Source organism: Sander vitreus, chromosome 15 (assembly GCF_031162955.1).
Source record: "Sander vitreus isolate 19-12246 chromosome 15, sanVit1, whole genome shotgun sequence".
NCBI classification, from domain to species: domain Eukaryota; kingdom Metazoa; phylum Chordata; class Actinopteri; order Perciformes; family Percidae; genus Sander; species Sander vitreus.
In genome coordinates this window covers 25888656-25907840 of record NC_135869.1, presented here as the reverse complement: position 1 = coordinate 25907840, position 19185 = coordinate 25888656, and the positions used below count along the sequence as shown (strand labels likewise).

The window sequence follows — 19185 nt, the reverse complement described above, 5'->3', positions numbered from 1 at the left end:
CCTCCAAATTCTTTTCCTATTCAGCTGCATTAACAAAAATCTAAATGCTGTATTCTCCCCCTTCTGTGTCACTCCCTGTTATCATCCTTCCTTGGATGTTGTCTTGCCAACTGCAATGGCAGTGCTTGGCCTTCAGTTTTGACGGTGCGCACATTTGTGTGTGTATTTGTGTTGTGTGTGATGGAGCGGGGCCGTAAGATAAACACCTCATATTACAATCATTATTTCCTAATCTTTGCCAGTCCCTTTTCTTCAGACGCTCACTCACAATAACAAAAAAAAGAAGGAAAAAACACATACCGCAGCCCAATTCTTTCTTAAGCTCCATAACTCAACCTTTCTTTCTATCTTCCGCAATTACTCTCTATCGCTTCTTTTCCATCTCGGCTGCCCATACGGAAGAGAAGTTTTCTTTCCTTACACTTTCTTTTCCCTCCTCACTTCTCTTTATCTCTCTCTGAATGCCCCACTCACTTTCAGAGACATTTCTCCCCTCCTCCCTCCCTCCCTCCCTCCTCTCCTCCCAGAGACAGTCTGAACGGTGTCAAACTGTCTACCCTTCTGCTGTTGACTCGGCCCTTGTCCTCTACGCTTATCTGTCCATCACCTCTACAGGCAGCCCCATCTCAACCCCACCCGATCTGGCAAAAAACCCTCAAACCCTTCTCCTCCCAGATATGCTTTTACTCAACATAGAATTTCTTCCACCCGATCTCATCCTCACTATCTCAATTTCTCTCTCTCTCTCTCTCTCTCTCTCTCTCTCTCTCTCTCTCTCTCTCTCTCTCTCTCTCCCTCTCCCCCTCCCTCTCTCTCCCCCTCCCTCCTGATCCTTCTCTATCGTATTTTCGCCACTCCATTGTCTCAGCCCATTAGGCAGACACAAATCCGCTTGGAGACTGAGCCTTAGCGCAGCCTCGTCCTCGCTCTCCTGGGCCCCCGGTGCAGCCAGGAGGAAGCTCTCAGGAGACACACACTCTGGCTTGTGGTCGGGAAAATCCATTTAAACTCCTGCCACAAAACACTGCTCTTTCCTGCTGCCTGGTGCACTTAGGGCACGTGTGCTTAATGAATGATACTGTCTTTGCACATACACACAGGCCCATGCATTCCTTAACTATCCCTCCACTGCTTTTTTTGTGTGTTTATCTCCTCCTCCCACAACCCTGCATCTTTCCATGTAATAAGACAGACATACATGTTCACATGTAATGCCCCCAGGGAGGGAGTGCTCTAAAAGATGTATATGTTTTTAAGGCATACGGTTAGTGGGGTTAAGGGTTAAAGACAGTTGTGGCTGCAGTTCAGGGGCAGATATTTAAGAAAGCAGAGACGCTGGGTGCATTACGCTATGAAAAAGTGTATGAACTGTGTAGCAGTGTTTTGCTTGTGTGCTTGGAAGAGCGGCATTTTAAATGGGAGTGGACGGTTCCCTGCCATTTCTCTCCTTAGTGCTCTAATGAGAACGAACAGAGAGAAGAGCTTCAGTGGTGGCCGCTGGCCTCGCCGTGTCACTGCGACTCGTGTCTCTGCTGGTACAAAGACCTGATGACACCAGAGGGTCAGCAGACAAACTGGAGGACAGCGGGAGACCAGGACGGCTGAGACAAGACTGAGGCTCTACGTGGCCCCCGGATCAAACAGCGTCATCCAAGTTCCCGACAGCCAAAGCAAATGTCAGTATTTTGATAAAGGTTTCGCTTTCCCTGCATGAAAGGCTTTTCGTTATTATTTAATACAGCTGCATTTATGCACAAAGTAGCCTACCAAATTAATGAGCTGATTTTGTGGAATGAGGTCCAAGCCCAGATCCCAGGCAACAACAGATAAAGCAGCAGCAGATTGCTTTATCCCGTAAATAGGCAGAGATCTAGCTCTCAGTTCTGGTGAAATCTCCAGCTGATCCTGTCACTGGCATCAGCACTGTTGGCAGTTTGTCTTTCAAGTCAGACACCCCAGCTTACCCTGCCTGTCTGCACCCAGAGTTTATACTGATGCAGAGGACGAGATGAGACATCCTCCGTTGCAGCCAAATCAGTCAAAATGGCGTCACTGTTTTGGGTAAACTTGATATTAAGAGGATAATACCGTAGGTTCAAGTTGTCTAAAGCAATCGCTTTCAAACACATGCAAGTCTATCTGAACCTGTAACGTTCAGCACAAAGTAGAGCCCTGCTGAATGTAACAAGTAGACCCTGTTAAACCTCACTTATTTTAGATAAAACAAAAGGCGAAAATTAAAGATGACAAATCACAAGAGAGCATGCCAAAACACCGATACCATTTAGAAAAATAAACAGCAGTAGTTTAAGCTGAGTAGCTACGGCTGGAGTCTTTAAAAAAATATCTTTCTTTGATGACAGAAACTCTGCATGTGTGACGTAATCTGTCCATGACCAGCTTTTACAGTGAGCGACAGACAAGATACAGCCAAGATTGACAGCAAAGGGCAGCCAATGGAAACAAAACCCTGCAGAGATCACACCAGTGTTGCCAACTTAGCGCCTTTGTCACTAGATTTAGTGACTTTTTTCAAAAAATTCAAAAAGTATTGTCCAGCGTGCACACGAGGTATTTCTCTCTTGTGGCCGCCAAAACAGTCTTCTGTTCTCCCTCCCCTCTCTGCTCTCTCCTCACTGCGCTGGCAGGTAGAAGGGGAGAGGGTACAGGGTGTGGGGGTCGGTGTAGGTACGAGAGACAGCGGGACGCGAGGGGAGAAAGACACCGCCGCCCTGGCCTGGCCAGTCTTCTTTGAGAATTCTTTATCGATCTTTTTCCCTCCCTTTGTAGAATTTCTGTTTTTTACTTCAAAGTTAGGCTACCTAAGTAATAATTATAAGGCTTCAATAAATTCCTGTATTGAATTTGTGATTATTTGGCTAAAGATTTATATTTCTTTCTATCTACCTTGCTGACACAACCACTAAGCTTTATGCAAATGATTGGGTAATGACATCACAAATATGCAAATGAGCGTATGACGTAATCTAGCTACTTTTAGCGACTTTTGGAGCTGGTGCTAGCTACTTTCATTGGAAAAAAATTGGCAACACTGGTTCACACACGAACCAAACAACATTACATCGTAAACTACATCGGCAATTTAACAAGTAGGTCCGCTGAACTTCCAGTAACGAGACTAAACAATTAAAATGGAGTTTTATTAGGTGTCCTTTGGCATAATAAGTTGTTATTCTTTTTGTAACAACCATCTAATTAAACATTTTAAGCAGTGGCAGTTGTCACAGGTACTGGACACTACATGTATCAGTGTTAAGGTCACTTTCCATTCACTGTTTCCAAGGCGAGCTCTTTATATTCAACCCACCTCAAACCACCCACGCACAATTACTGTAAATGGGAATAACTTTTTTTGTTTTACATAACCTGTACGGTTTAAAACTGAGTGCAGTTTTACTGAAGAAAGACTTTTTGAGTGTCCTACCTTGGCGGCCATGATCATGGAGGAGCCCCCGCGGACTCCGAGGATGGGGATGTGGGTCTGGGCTGAGATGAAGTCGAGGATTTGGGCGATGGCCTCCTGGTCGGTGTCGTCCCCAAACACCACGCCCTGCAGCCAGTGCTCCGTCATTAGGTCACAGATGCTCTTGATAATGCTTTTAGGGTCCGTCTCATTCATGGTCAGCACCTCCACGTTGGGCGCCATGTGCAGGAAGTCATCCTTCTCCCGTGCCCCGGCCAACGCCACCTCGCTGGAGTTGCCCACCAGGACAACGGCGATGCTGAGGCCGCGCAGGATATTGGGCAGAGCCATGTGGTGGGGAGGGGGTTGGGGGATGGGGATGTAGTGGCTGCCGCCGCCGCCACCACCACCGCCGCCTCCCCCACCGCCTCCCCCGCCTTTCTCTCTCCGTGAGTGGCAGGCCGGGGGTAGGTGGAGAAGGCAGAGCAGCAGGAGTAGAAGCGAGAGGCGGTGGGAGGCGCTGGTGTGGCGCTGGAGCGACGGAGGCGGGGGTGGATGTAGGGGTCGGACTCGCCTCTCCTGCTCCCGGGCGACCGAGGGGGCGGAGGAGGAGGCCCCAGCTTGGCCCCGAGGTGAGGAGGGGCTGCGGCAGCCGCAGACAGGCATGGTGGAGGAGTGGGAGGGTAATACCTGGAGAGATGGAGGAGCAGAAAGAGATGGAGAGATAGAGAGAAAGGAGGGGTGGGCAGAGATTTGATAAAGCAACATAACAAGAGGGAAAATAAAGGGGGGGAAAAGAGAGAGGCGGGAGATGGAGAGAAGGAGAAAGAGGTTAACATAGCACCACCATTGATTGAATAAAGTGAATTGCCGAGAGGCTACATGCATCATATGAATCAGTGCAAATCAATGTCAGTCACAGAAATGGGGCAGAGAATGAAGGAGGGGGAAACCTTGTGGAAAACGAGGCTTTAAAGACACAAAAAGAAAGAGGGATGGGAGAAGAGGTCACACTTGACACGCATAAATAGTTCATAAACACACACACACACACACACACAGATACATGGTGCTGTGGCGTATAGTTTACGTATAATCTCACACGGCTCAATAATTCATGTGGATTGCTCTGAAGCAGCATTATGGTATATATTATGGAGGATATAAACTCTCCCTCCAGATGAGATACATGGCTTCTTGACAGGGCAGGACGGGAGAGGAGCGAAGGAAGGAAGAAGGAAGCATGTCGTATCAGGAATGCAAACAAGAGAAAGGGCAGAGGAAAAGACGGCAACTCCGACTGACTGACAAACTGTCTGGGGCAGGATGAGTGACACACAAACCCGAGATGCAGACAAACTGACTGACGCGGGAATCGATTAAGCGATTGACGGCAGAGGCGCTTGGAGCAACTTGCAAGACTTTGATATGATACCCGCCCTCCTCCCTCACCCCTATTGGCCTAGTTTAGCACTCACAGCCGTTTGCTGTCCATCTCTCCATCCTTCCACCTCCCTCCCATGTTTCCCACAATATCTCTCTCTCTCTCTCTCTCTCTCTCTCTCTCTCTCGCTCTCTCTCTCTCTCTCTCTCCTGTGCTTATTTATAGAGCTTTTCATTAATGGGGATGCAGAAGAGAGAAAGGGCCATGTTGGCCGGTGAAAGAGGGAGAGGGGAAATGGGCAAGATCCAGAAAAGACGAGGAGGAAAGAGATGACAGCAGCCAGGTGGGACAACAACAACACAGCTGGAGACAAAAGGACGGTTATGAAAAAAAGACGCGTATCTAAGAGATGTGTGTGTTCTCTGTATGTTTACATCCAAGTGTGTGGGAGGGCATACGTCCTCTTGAGTTTATCAGCATACTGTATAGTCTGTGTATGTGTACAGTTGGTGGGAATAGATACATAGATGTATGTGGGCAGAGACACACAGGACGTTGGGGGTGTAGTTGCTCATAAAGTTGTTCTGAGTGGTGTATTGTGTGTATATCTCATACATGACTGCCTTTAACAAGGCAGATGGAAGGTACAAAGAAGAACAGAAACACTAAAACAATAACCGCTCGGCAAAGCTGACAGCTAATAAGACAGGAAATGACAGAGGGGAAGAAAAAGCAAGAAGGAGATTGAGAGAGGGATAAAGGGATGTATGCAGAGATGACAGAACAACTTCTTTAGGGGAAACTAATTGCTGGAGGTTCGTCAGCTCTAATTACAGGTCCCTGTGTTAATAGTCAATTGCACACCACTCTCCAGGAAGGATGGAGAAGTGGGAGGGAAGGAATGAGGGAGGGTGATAAGAGGCATGAGGAGACAGAGATGGGAGGATGGGGGGGGGGGGGGGGGGGTGAAGTGGGCGTAAACCAGAGAGAGACAGAGAGTGTAAACCAAGGAGGACCTTGGTGAGATGCCAGAAAGATGAGAAAGAGGGATGGAAGAGAAGAGTAGGAGAGAGAGTCACAGAGTGAGACAAGGAGATATGACCTCTTTGAATGTGGACTTCTCTGGCAGCACTCTGTTTCCATGGCAACAATTAAAATAGGCCTACATGCGCACGTATACAGACACAGTTGATGGACACAGAGCTACACACACACACACACACCGACATACAGTACACACACATTTTGCAACTGAGCATTGATCATGTAAATGAAGTGATGTAGTCGCTCTGCTGTGCATCCTTAAAGAGGGTGTGTTTTACACACCGAGTCCTCTCACGCACAGATTAGCATAAAGACCTCTGACACATTTTACACGTGGACACACACACACTACAGACAGACAGACAGACAGACAGACACACAGGAAACGCACTGTTATATGCATACGCACTCACACCAAACTCGCCATCTCCCTCTCCCTATCTCTCCGTCACATACAGTCGCCTGCAGTCGCTCACACACCCGCGGAGTAGTACAGATTATATTAGCCAACGCACTGTGTAACTCGGTCATTCGGAGAGATGAGGCCATTAAAAAGTCCCATAGTGAGTCAGAGCATGTCTCATAAAATAACACAAGAGGCATGAAATAAACTGTAGATTACACGAGCGAGGTTATGACACTAAATGACCCCATTTCCCGATCAGCCAGCCCACGCGTCTCACCCACCATTTGCTCTATTAGACACACCAGCGCACAAAGCAGCAATATCAGTTACACATGGACGGACCGCAGATAGCCACTACCAGCCCAAGACCCCCGAGGCCCAAACCCCCACGTACACACGTTCCTGCTTTAAAAAAAACCCTTCTTTTTCTGAATGCACGTGCAAAAACATACGTAACAATACAAAAGTGTGTGCATTTGTTTAATAGTGTGTGTGTGTATACATTTAATTAAAAACCTGTTTCATTTGCAGGAAAACTGTATTTAAAGGAGTTTGGTGATCTCATAGCCTCACAAACTGTAATTCAGTTTTATTTGACAACATACAAGACATGTATGTGTTATCAAGATACTAAGAAGAAAGTAACTGGTTCTAGCATTTCAAATCTAAATATTTTCTGCTTTTCTTACTCTTCTATGATAGTAAACTGAGTATCTTTGGGTTTTGGACTGTTGGTCAGACAAACAATTTGTCTTTTAAAGCCCCTCAAAAGGTTTCAAATTCTTGCAAAGCATTTCAATTCAAGATAAAGTGAAAAAGAAAAAAGCTTCCTTAGGTATTATTTATTAAGAGTTTAACATTCGAATGCTCAGCTGATCTGCTTCATCAGGACTGTGTGGGTGTTTGATTGACAACCTGGCAACATAAGACCAACATACCAGTGAAGAAATCCAAAAGTATTCTTAATCTGGTAGAACATTCAGTACGTTTACATGCACATCAATATTCCACTATTATTCCGAAAATGACAATATTCCGAATTTGACACAAGTCATGTAAACAGCATATTCCGGTCAGATATTACCGAATAAGGCCCGTTTCCAAATACAGCATTTTCCAATTAAGACGTGGGATATTACTCGCCGTTTCATTGTCTAAAATATTCACTAACGTGAAACATTGTGTTGTCGTAGTTCCTGATCGTTTACATGCTTATCTAACTAAACAATGGATGTATTTAGACAACCAAGTAGATGTAATCATTATGTCGTGCTACTAGCTAGCTACTAGCTAGCGCTAGCTACTAAGGTTAGCCTGCAGTTTCGTGAACATTGCTTCTCTTAATACATCCATTCTAGCTACCGCTGATGTTAGCTAATAGCCCTGGCAGTTTGGGAAACGCTAATGACGTTACATCCATGTTACAGGCTTTCAGCATACATACATCCATCCCTCGGCTGTATCATAAGATAATACAATGGATGTATTAATAGAACACATGGTGAAGTACACCCATTAGCTATATCCATTATTACAGCTACAGGACCTCGGGAGAACAGTCATATGAGCATGCGCAGTGCAGGGCGACATGGGCGGGCGCAGTCCCGTGGGTCTGCTTGGGTCCATTATGCGCGTTCATCATGCCTAGTTTAATAACTCTGGATTCGGCTACTAATAAATGTTAAAAATGTTAAAAACGTTAAAAACATGACATTTTAAACAAGGACCCTTTAAGTGTTCGGGCTAGTAAGTTGATGTACCCTAAAAAAAATTATCCGCTGAAATATAGAAGTTTCTGTCACTATGCAAAGTCTATGTGAAAAGTCTTTCTGGGCCAGAGGGGTGCAATTCCACGTTATCCGCTAAGCCCATGGTTGCTTTAAGACATGGCGCTGTTCCTGGGGGCTTGGTCTCAATCAGGGTTTTCACCGCAAGCTTAATGGTCCGCTCTGTGCGTTGCTATGGTTTCTGTACACAAACGAACCAGGCAACAGTTTGCAAGGCTGAAGACTTTAAGAAGGAGAAACACAGCTACTTTTAAACATTATCAAAGGCTTGGATATCAACAGGTTTTTGGATATGCGCAAACATCGCTACGACGACCTTTTCAAGAAGCTGGTTGAAGGAATGGAAGAGGGAGGCTGTGTTTGCACGGTCCAACAAGTCCGCCGCCGCTGGTAAACTTTGGAAAAATCCTGTTTTGCACGGCTACATGTAAACGGGAATATTAGTGGTGTACTCACTTATATTAGCCATGTAAACAGCTTAGTCGGAATATTGTCTTTTTCGGAATTAGGCCAAAAAACGGAATATTATGTGCAAACGTAGTCAGTGTGTGTTCATGTTAACTGGTCACTCATTTTAAGAAGCTGATGTGTTTTCAGTCTTTAAAGGTCCCATATTATGCAAATTTTAAGGTAAATACTTGTATTTTGGGTTTCTACTAGAAAATGCTTACATTCTTTAATGTTCAAAAAAACACATTATCTTTCTCATACTGTCTGTCTGAATATACCTGTATTCACCCTCTGTCTGAAACGCTCTGTTTTAGCGCCTGTCTCTTTAAGCTCCCCTACCGAAAAAGCCCAGTCTGCTCTGATTGGTCAGTGATTCTGGGGCCTTCAGCATTCATCTGCACCCTTGGCATCTCTGCACCTTTACTGCAGCCAGGGATTGACTGTAATGGCACTGTAGCGGCACCCTCTACTTACATATAATATAGTTGTGACATCACAACCGTACCGAAGTCCTGACGGCTCATTTAAAAAGGCACAGTTTCTGAATACGGACTGTGTGCATTTCTCTGTGGACTGAGCGTTTTGAAACTTTAATAGCATCTATATAGCACCTTGACCTGCTTTATAATCAAAAAGACCCCACTCCCTTTTTACGATATGTGACCTTTAAGGGAAATTGTGATAGGAATTTGTTTGCCATTTGCTGAAATTTGATAAACCAAAACAATTAAACAGTTAATTGAGAAAGTAGATAGTAGATCAATCGAGAAGTTGTTGGTTGCAGCCTTTCATTTTGTTGCCTTTTTTATAACACACCATTTTCCTGTGTTTTCTCTTAAAGGATATGAAGTTTGATGTATGATGTTAACACTGAAATTCAGAAAACATTCATACTAACATACTAATATAATAACAGCAGGATTAAGAAGAGTGTGTTTCTTTTTGTACTCCTGCCTTGGTTATGACTGCTTCAGCTTCGGTTACTGTACAGATGCAATAAGGCATCAGCCAATTAGGTAAGAACATACTGTAGACTTTCAGGTAGTTACCACCCCAACCCAACAAAAATGTAGGTACTAAGTGGGCCCAAATGGACAATAAATGGGGTAATAGTCATTAATGAACATCAAGGCCAACATGGCTCATATTGCTGTAGTGGAAAGTTGACAGAGAAGGGGATATGAGGCACGACGCAGATATTACAGCTCTGTAATTGGCTCCCCTCTCTCTGTTTTTTTCTTCTTTTTGTCAGCTATAAATCACACAATTATAACTAGCAGGGAGTCCACAGCAGATCACTGCGTGTGTCAAATGCAGACCAACTATTAGAGGGCAGGTCATGATGTGGTCCTGTAGGGAACAGACACTATACATTCAAAACCGTATTGTTCAAGTTGTGTATTTAATACACATGACGGAACAGCACTGCGTTCCAATCACAACATATTGCTCTCACAGTAATAAATCCACACAGGACAGGACACATTACTGCTGAGAATGGTTTGTACGCTTGTGGCCTGTGTGTGTGTGTGTGTGTGTGTGTGTGTGTGGTTGATGAATTTGGTTTGAAAGGTTGTGAACAGCGCTAGCAGTGGCTTGCTCTCCCTAATGCATTTTTAGAAGTGACATTTATGTTTTTTTATGTTGGAATGAAAGCCAGCAGAAAAATGAAACCTTGGCGCTAGTCTTTAGCGAGGATATGTCTTTGATTTGAAATTGATTCGACGGCGGACGGCACCTGACAATATTAAAACCATTTTTTAGCCCGTGGTAATATTTTGAGAAGTGAGCCCCTGCTGCCCTGGGGAATGTGACGAGGCCACAGCGCAGGTCACTGCGCCGCATACTGATGAGAGCAGAAATCAGCTGGATGCTGGATCGCTGCCAAACCTTCGATACGTGAGAATATGACAGAAATGCTGGTCTAATGTGTGAACTCATTATAAACTGCTCTGATAAATATTCATGCAGCCTGTCTGTGCAGGCTGCTGTGGAGGTGGAAGGTGGTGTGTGTGTGTGTGTGTGTGTGCGTGTGTGTGTGTGTGTGTGTGTGTGTGTGTGTGTGTGTGTGTGTGTGTGTGTTTATGTTTATGTGTTTGGACCTGTGTCTGTACATGATGTTCTGAAGCAGCCACTCACCAGCCCCCTCACCAAAGCAGACCAGCCAGGCTTTGCTCACCGAGGCTCCAGGACCAATCTACTGGCATAATGGTGTCTATTTTCAGAAAGAGGGAACGTTGAAGCGTCCATTGCTCTCTTCCTCCCAGAATCCCTCTCTTTCATTTTAACGCTATTTATCTCTTTCTCTCTCTGTTTTATCATTTTGTTTCGACGAACAATGCTTCCTCTCAATTCTGCCACTTATCTCTCTCCTGCGCTCGCACTCTCTCATCGCCCTCTTCTCATTATGTGGTAAGTGTCGGGTTTCTCGATGGTGTTATTTGCATGAAAACTGGAGGACAAAAGGCTACTGGCAATTTTTCACATTTATTGCCTGGTTTGATATTTAGGAGGACAGCAGAAGATGGCATGAAAAGACAATCTCTTTATATCTCTCTGGATGACTTCAAACCGTCTATGGTGCAAGTACATTATCTTAAACTCTAAGTCATGCGTGCTGTAATGGCTTCATTTTTCCTTTTAATTAAAATGAGAATGTCATGATGAGAGGTCCACGTATCAGAAGCAGTAGCAGCAAAATAAGTACCAAGAGTTTGAAAAATGGCGTCATGAGTTGTCTGGCACATCATTGCGCGATTCTTTGCGTTTCCAGGCTAAACCAGCAGGTGACACCTTGGCCTGACCCAGAACTGCTGCTGAAAGAAAACGTTACCTGGACAACCTCTTTGACCACACAGCAGCGAGCCATGGGGGCGGTTGATCACACACACACACACACCCCCAACCACACACACACACACACACACACACACACACACACACACACACACCCTGTGGCACCGCGGTGGGTCGGAGGAAGGAAACAAACTTCCCAGGGCCTAAATTGAAACACTTGTTGCCTTCAAGACTCTCAATTTCTCAGGTTTTATTTATGTATCATTTATTCAGAAAATGAATATGTGGACTGGGAGCTATGGATAATTAGACATACAGATGTTTGCTATATATGGAATAATTATGGCGGGAGGAAAGCAGCGGGGGTCACACTCACCTCTGTGCATATAAGGTCTATGATTACGCCTCTGCACACATATCCTACTTTATTTATAAGTTGAGTGTGTGTAACCTGGTGTACAATGTTGTATCCTCCAGTCCCTTGCAGCTCTATGGCTCCCCTGCTTGGCTGTGCCTCTGCTCTGGGCCTGCAGCATCCATGATGAACAGGAAGAGTCCTGGGTGAGCTAACTGAACTCCCTCTGCAGTCACTGACAACCCGCGGACAGAGCCACTCCACGCTACGTTAAGCCATTTTTGCCTGGTAAAGATGCCGTTGATATGAAAAGTGAAACTCTGTTTGTCTGCCTTCCTCTCCAGCGGCTGCGTCTCCAGTGAGAGAGTCCTGAACGAAACACTCATCAATACTGTCCACAAGTCTATACTTTATTTTCCAATTCAGTCTGGCAGAAGAACGAAACACGCTTGAGGCATCGGCTGGAACAAATGATTGATTTCAAATTATTTGTGTATCCTTATGTACCATACACTACCGGTCAAAAATTTGGGGTCATTTAGAAATTTCCATTCCACTCCATTACAGACAGAATACCAGCTGAGATCAGTTGCATTGTTTTTTTTAACCAGGGCAGCAGTTTTCAGATTACATCATGTGTTTACATAATTGCAAAAGGGTTCTCCAATGTTGTAGACAGAAGTGGCTGATCTTTAATGCAATATCTACATTGCCCATTATCAGCAACCATTCATCCAATGCTCCAAAGGCTCATTCTGTTTACTAATCTGATATCATTTTAAAAGGCTAACTGAGAAAACATTGGAGAACCCTTTTGTAATTATGTAAGCACATAATGTAATCTGAAAACTGCTGCCCTGATTAAAAAAAACAATGCAACTGATCTCAGCTGGTATTCTGTCTATAATGGAGTGGAATGGACATTTCTAAGTGACCCCAAACTTTTGACCGGTAGTGTGTGTAGAGTAGTTTGTTATATCAATTTGAATGGTTTCTACAGACAATACAAGGGTTATGAAAAAAGAGTGGTGGGCAGGGATTTGCATTAGCTGCTTAAAATGATGCCATGAGCATTAGAGATTAGTAATCAATTAATTGATTAGTTGTCAGCTATTAAACTAATCGCCAACGCTTTTGATAACTGATTTATCGGTTTGAGTAATTTTATGAATATATTTGAGTTGCGGACAAAACAAGACATTTGAGGACGTCATATTGGGCTTTGGGAAACACTGATGAACTTTTTCATAATTTTCTGACATTTTATAGACCAAACAACTAATCCATTAATCGAGAAAATAATTGACATATCAATCGCCAATTAAAACTAATCGTTAGTTGCAGCCATAATGAGGATTTTCATTTTATGATTATAGTTACATGTTAATCAGCTTTAATGTACCTAAATGTCAGGTAATGATACATTTCATTTTAAAGGTCCTATGACATACTACTTTTTGGATGCTTTTATATAGACCTTAGTGGTCCCCTAATACTGTATTTGAAGTCTCTTTTATATAGGCCTTAGTGGTCCCCTAATACTGTATCTGAAGTCTCTTTTATATAGACCTTAGTGGTCCCCTAATACTGTATCTGAAGTCTCTTTTATATAGGCCTTAGTGGTCCCCTAATACTGTATCTGAAGTCTCTTTTATATAGGCCTTAGTGGTCCCCTAATACTGTATCTGAAGTCTCTTTTATATAGACCTTAGTGGTCCCCCTAATACTGTATCTGAAGTCTCTTTTATATAGGCCTTAGTGGTCCCCTAATACTGTATCTGAAGTCTCTTTTATATAGGCCTTAGTGGTCCCCTAATACTGTATCTGAAGTCTTTCCCTAAATTCAGCCTTGGTGCAGAATTACAGCCACTAGAGCCAGTCCCACAACGAGCTTTCCTTAGGATGTGCCATTTCTGTGTCTGTAGCTTTAAATGCTATTGAGGAGGAGAGAGGGGGGGGCAAGGTGGAGGGTGGGGGTGTGGCCTTGACCAACTGCCACTTCGCTTGTTTACAAGCCATGATGTCTCTCTCTCTTTCTCATGGGCGGGCCAAATTCTCTGAGCGGGCAAAGCAGAGAAAGGGGAGGTAACTTTCCCCTTATGACGTCATAAAGGGAAGATTCCAGATCGGCCCATCTGAGCTTTCATTTTCTCAAAGGCAGAGCAGGATACCCAGGGCTCGGTCACCATTTCTAGCCACTGGGGGACCATAGGCAGGCTGGGGGAGCTCATATTAATGTTAAAAAACCTCATAAAGTGAAATTTTCATGCCATGGGACCTTTATATTCATGTGCAGATTAACAGTATAGCGGCTGTACTGCTAAATACTATGAAAACCTGCACACTTCAGAGATGTGTTAACTCTGATATGCAATATATGTTGTGTGAGTTTCATGTTTTTCTTTTGATATGGCCCACGGTCTGAGATAAAGTTAATTAACTGAATTGAGCTAAACTACAACTACTCAACTTCAATTCTTATTGGGCATACCTGTATTTATTAAAATATTGACAAAAAATAAACCAGTAATTACTGTATATGATCATCAAGGCCAAACAGAATCTGCGGACACAGTATTCTCCAGAGTTCTACCGCAGATTTTAAACAGGTTAAATTCAAACCCAAAATAATAACGCATCTCCACCCCCAAGCAGAAAAAGTCCACTAAATTCTGCAGATTCTCTCTCTGGATCACGGCTGAAAACTGTAAAACAAAATATGCAGATTCCGTTTGGGTCTTGTGAGCATGCAGTAGGCAACCATGTTTTTAATCAAAGGTAATAAAGCTATACTTTTCATAAAGTGTGGCGTCTAGGAAGATGCCAAGAGACCAAAAGGCAAGTGGGTGCATTATGAAACCACTATTAAATGCGTCATAATTCCTAAAAACTTACAAGAAATTGCTTAGGAATGGACTTGATATGATTTGATCCACACTCTTTGGCATAAAGCCCAAGTGCTAACAGTCTGTAGATATTGGATGCAATGTAGTCATGCTGCTTTCCTCAATTACAAGACAGAATGAAGTGTCTTTCCTTATCGAAGGGCCCTGGACTGACAGTTGTACAACTATGCTAGAGGTTGCATGGCAACACTGGGTGTCCCATTATCCAAACAACACATTTGGAATCAAATATTGCACCCAAACGTATAACCACAATGCAGACCTGCTGCCCAAGCTCCCAGCAGCTGTTCCTGGCAGGAACGGTGCTCCCATAGGACACATCACAGGAGAAAGGGCAAGAGTAAGGCATCGCCAGAGCCCTGGACTCACTTGGCTAATTTCCTGGGCAGACACAGTCACACCGTGAAGCATTTTCTCATCCATCAAGCGTTTCCTGAGATGTGGCAGCTGTTGAACGGGTAAAACCGCCCGCAGCTGTTTGATGATGTGCTGGTCCTGCAGCTGAGGGAGTCAGACACGAAGGATAATGCATGATCAACTTGCTCGTCCACACACTGCCATCAAGCCGGGGGTCGTACCAGAGCGAAAACAGTTTTGTCTAGTCTCAGGTGGTGTTGTGCGTTTCTCTGGGTTGTGTGTCTTTGCAGGGATGCATGTTTGTTGCAAAACCCCTTTCCATCTACAATCAGCTGTTTATTTTTGCACATTAAGTTTTATAGACACAAAGACAGTTGCACACTTCAGATTGACAAATTTGTTTTGACAACACATCAGAGATAAGCACTTGGTCTCTAGGATCTCTCCCAGGGACACGTTTCTATTTACACCTACTCCGCCTCGCAGAAGAGACGCTTAATCTTCTCCATGATTTGTGACTTCAGCTCCGAAATCCCTCGCGCCACTCTGTTCTTTTTCCTCTTCCATCCTTACTTTGTCTTTCTGTTCTCCTATTTCCCTTCCGCCTCATTTTATCTACCTGCCTTCTCTCTCTCTCCCTCATCATCCTTGCATCAGCATTAGTGCTTCAGTCCATGTGTCATTGTGAAAGACCTTTACGGGAGTGTTTATACGTGTGGAGTTATGCGGCATACTGCATTGTCTGTTGAAAGGTAAACCTAGGGATAGGAAGAGCACGGCGCATTGAGTGACCCTGATGCCAATAACAGCACTGTAATCACTTTAAATGTGTTTTATTGTCAGCTTTTCACAGATTAGAGCCACAATAATCTGTCCTCCTCTATCCATCTCATTCCAAGCTGTTATTTTTGGCCCCAGGATTCTGCCTTTTTGGATTAGTAGGTGTGGTGTGGTTGTTGTTTTTCGATGTGTGGCTGAGTGTGTGTACTAGTGAGAAACAACAAGGTTGTACAGCAAGGTATCTGCACCACTCCATTGTGAGGGGAAATAATCTCGAGTGGATGTGGTGCTGGATCAGTCTCTTAAAAAAAAAGATACTGGAATACCGCACGCTCACAATCTGCCTCTATGAGTGGAAATCAACATTTCATGGGTACGCTTTGATACATCAAAACCCAAGCCCTGAAATATGCTTAAGCAAGAACATGGCCTAATCCGCTACTGTACTGTGTCTGCCGTGTCTGCCAGTACAATACACACATCACTAACCCTGCAAAAGGGAGAGGACAATGAGGACAATGTGTGTGTACAGAAAAACTAAAAACATTCTCAGGAACTCTTACACTTAACAGCGTTATTTTTTTACACTCTATGTAATTCAAATCAAATGTTGTAGATCTTCTAATAATTGGCCACAGCTTGATTCTTTGGCTATAACTGCCTACACACAATTCTGTAAATTCTGTGATTTCTAGAGCATCATATGTAATTAGAAAACGTTATGTAAAATCAGCCACTCTTAATCTCTTACAGACCCCTCTAAATCATACCACCTCTGCAAACACACTGTAGGAAAGACACCTCCTCCCTCTTCCCTGAGGCTGAATGTTGACTGATGACTTTCATTTTCAGCTATTAATTCTGTTGCTAATTTTACACATTTCAATTAATTCCAGGTATTCTTGCACGGGACCTGCTATGATTAGAAGCTGCCGGAGGATGGATTTCACTAACTCCGCCATTTTCACTACTAGGAGCCCATAATGCATACACAGAAAAGAGGCTGCACATATATCTTTAGCCTTTTTTTTCCGGGGGGGGGATTTTCTTGCAGACGTAAGGCTGTCACGGCTGTCTCTCTCACGGTCTTCCCAAGGCTGGCGTGCCGAGCGCCTCTCCGCTGCGGGATGATGATGAGACTCCCCACAGGGATAATGACATCTACAAGTGTCTCTCCAACGGATGTCCCCCGGATTTAATCCCACCCAGCCCTTAGCCAGAAGAAAATGATGCACGCCTCGGAGAAGAACAGCAGCAGCACTACATGCACATACAGACATGGACAGACGGTCAGGTTTGCCAGCAGCCAATGAGATAAGCAAAGAGACAGTTAGTCAGACTGGCCAGCTCACCAGCAGACATCCAGCAGGAATAGAAGCAGACACAACCCACTGCCACAGGTGAACACCTAAGCATAGTGAGTGGCACCAGAGTAAAACTGGTCTCCAGTGTTGTGGGTACTCGAGATCGGTCTTGGTCTCGAGAGCAATCGCAAGACTTTTTGAAGGTCTTGGTCTCGTCTCGGAACCGGTCCGAGATGAAGACGACCCAAGTTTTTTTTATCCAAGACCGGTCAAGACCACAACTGCCTTTTGATTATTTTATCGAGGCATTTCTCACGATACACTTACGGCAATAATAGAGGTGAATGAAGACGAATCTTAATTTGTTTTCTGTGGGTGTTTTTTTATGGGATGGTGGATTTTTCAGATCAGCTTAAGGAGTGCCTTTGGATGGCATTTTCCACATTTTATCGTGACATGAAGTGTTGGACTCGCACTGGTCTTGGTCTTGTCTCGATCTCGGTACACTCTGGTTTTGGTGAAGACTTGGTCTCGCTTTAGGTGGTCTTGACTACAACACTGCTGGTCTCCACAGAGCTAAAACGGCTTTTCATCCGAGAACAGTGTGACAGGATGTCCACTGTAGTCATACCAGTGATACAAATTTGACGTATTGTATGAGCTGATAATACACAACCCCTGGATAAAAGCAGCTTTTTAAAGCATCTGTTAAAAGGAGTTCTTTTTCTCTTGCTCCCGTCCAAAACAAGATCAGCGCAAGTGGTCAGATACACAATGACAACCTTGCAGCTGGTAGAAACTCAATGTCTTGCTCAAGGACACCTCTACAGGTCAGACACTCAGTAAGGGCCTGCTTTAAGGACACGCATCATAGTTCCCGCTGTGCCAGCCTTCTGCCACCGCACGTGACTTTAGGATGCTAATTGGTGGTGAAATATAGCTTAGTACTAATCAATATACATCATGGATACATATTGATAAACTAATGGTGAGACGTAAAGGCCGAGATTGTCTGAAAACACAGCAGTTATACAACAGAGAGTCATATCGAGTATGCACAACCTAGATTTTATTGTAACTAGTAGCCATTTTCTCTTTTTTAATATTGATCTTCTGTCTGAAATAAAGCAAATTAAATTAAATTTTTACACATTCAACACCTCAGTAAACTCACAAGCACATGCATAGCAAATAAAATCATCTGAATTTTTGCATCTGAAATGCAAACATACAAATACAACCCTGCACTTCAACTAACTTTTCAAACACTTCAGTGACGCACCAACTGCAAACACTTTCCTTATAAATATTCAAGGCTGCTTATATATAACCAAACGCTGGCGCCGACTACAGGGAGCATGTGTAAAAGATGATCTGACTCCCGCTCAGGTCAGGAGACCTCCAGAGCCTCGCTGCGCCTGTCGCCATGACTACCCGGAGGACTCCATTTGGAGCGCCGCAGTCAGCGGAGGGAACCGCTCCAGTACCTTCAATTAGCAACCCATTATCATTCATGAGTTTGTTTGTGCAAAGCTGTAAGATTGAATTCCAGTTAGTCCTTCCTCCCTGCTCTCGCCTGCTGATATAACGTACAGGGAAGCAGAGGCGGCAGCACGACAGAGACGTTCCAGTGCCACTGCCGCGCTCCATTGGGCTAATTTTGGCTCCGTTGAGGCCTGGCTCATCCCTGTATCTCTCTAGGACGGTGTCAGTTGTTTTTGCAAGACATGCAGAGGTCATAAATTAGCAATAGGGGCCCTTGAAGGAGACATGCTGTTAAGCTTCAACCTGGTGGTACTCCTAAGAGGAGCTTTTAAGACTCACTGCTTTGCATATAAATATATTCATAGATTTGGGTTTTATTTATTTCATTTGACAGTATAGCGCTGGCGTTGCCCTTTGACAGTGAAAAGCAGAGCTGCTCCCTCTCCTGCCTGAGCTGCTCTTCTTTAAGTCTCTGGGTGGATTCCAAGTCTCTTACTCGATATCTCCTTGCTCCTCGCTTGAACCTCAAGTCGTTCCAGTCCGCCTTTGTGAAGGCCGTCTCAAAGCTTTTATTCCTGCCCCAAGGAGCTAGGATGGAGGAGGGATCTCTGAGTAACTATGAGTGAGGAAACACGAGAGCACCCTTCCCGGAAGCCGTGCAGCTGAAAGCCGTTGCTAACTCCGCGTATACAGCTGACGAAAAAATT

The 19185-nt window shown here is 44.3% G+C and overlaps 1 protein-coding gene across 1 annotated transcript in view; it reads right to left on the bottom strand.

Moving 5' to 3' along the window:
• grin2ba (glutamate receptor, ionotropic, N-methyl D-aspartate 2B, genome duplicate a) overlaps positions 1 to 18643 on the bottom strand; it is a 135099-nt gene extending 116456 nt beyond the window's left edge. Inside the window, 3 exon segments of the mRNA XM_078270456.1 lie at positions 3446 to 4114; positions 14922 to 15053; positions 18587 to 18643. Coding sequence (XP_078126582.1) covers positions 3446 to 4114; positions 14922 to 15053; positions 18587 to 18643 — 858 coding nt within the window.
• Between the last annotated feature and the right edge of the window lie 542 nt (positions 18644 to 19185).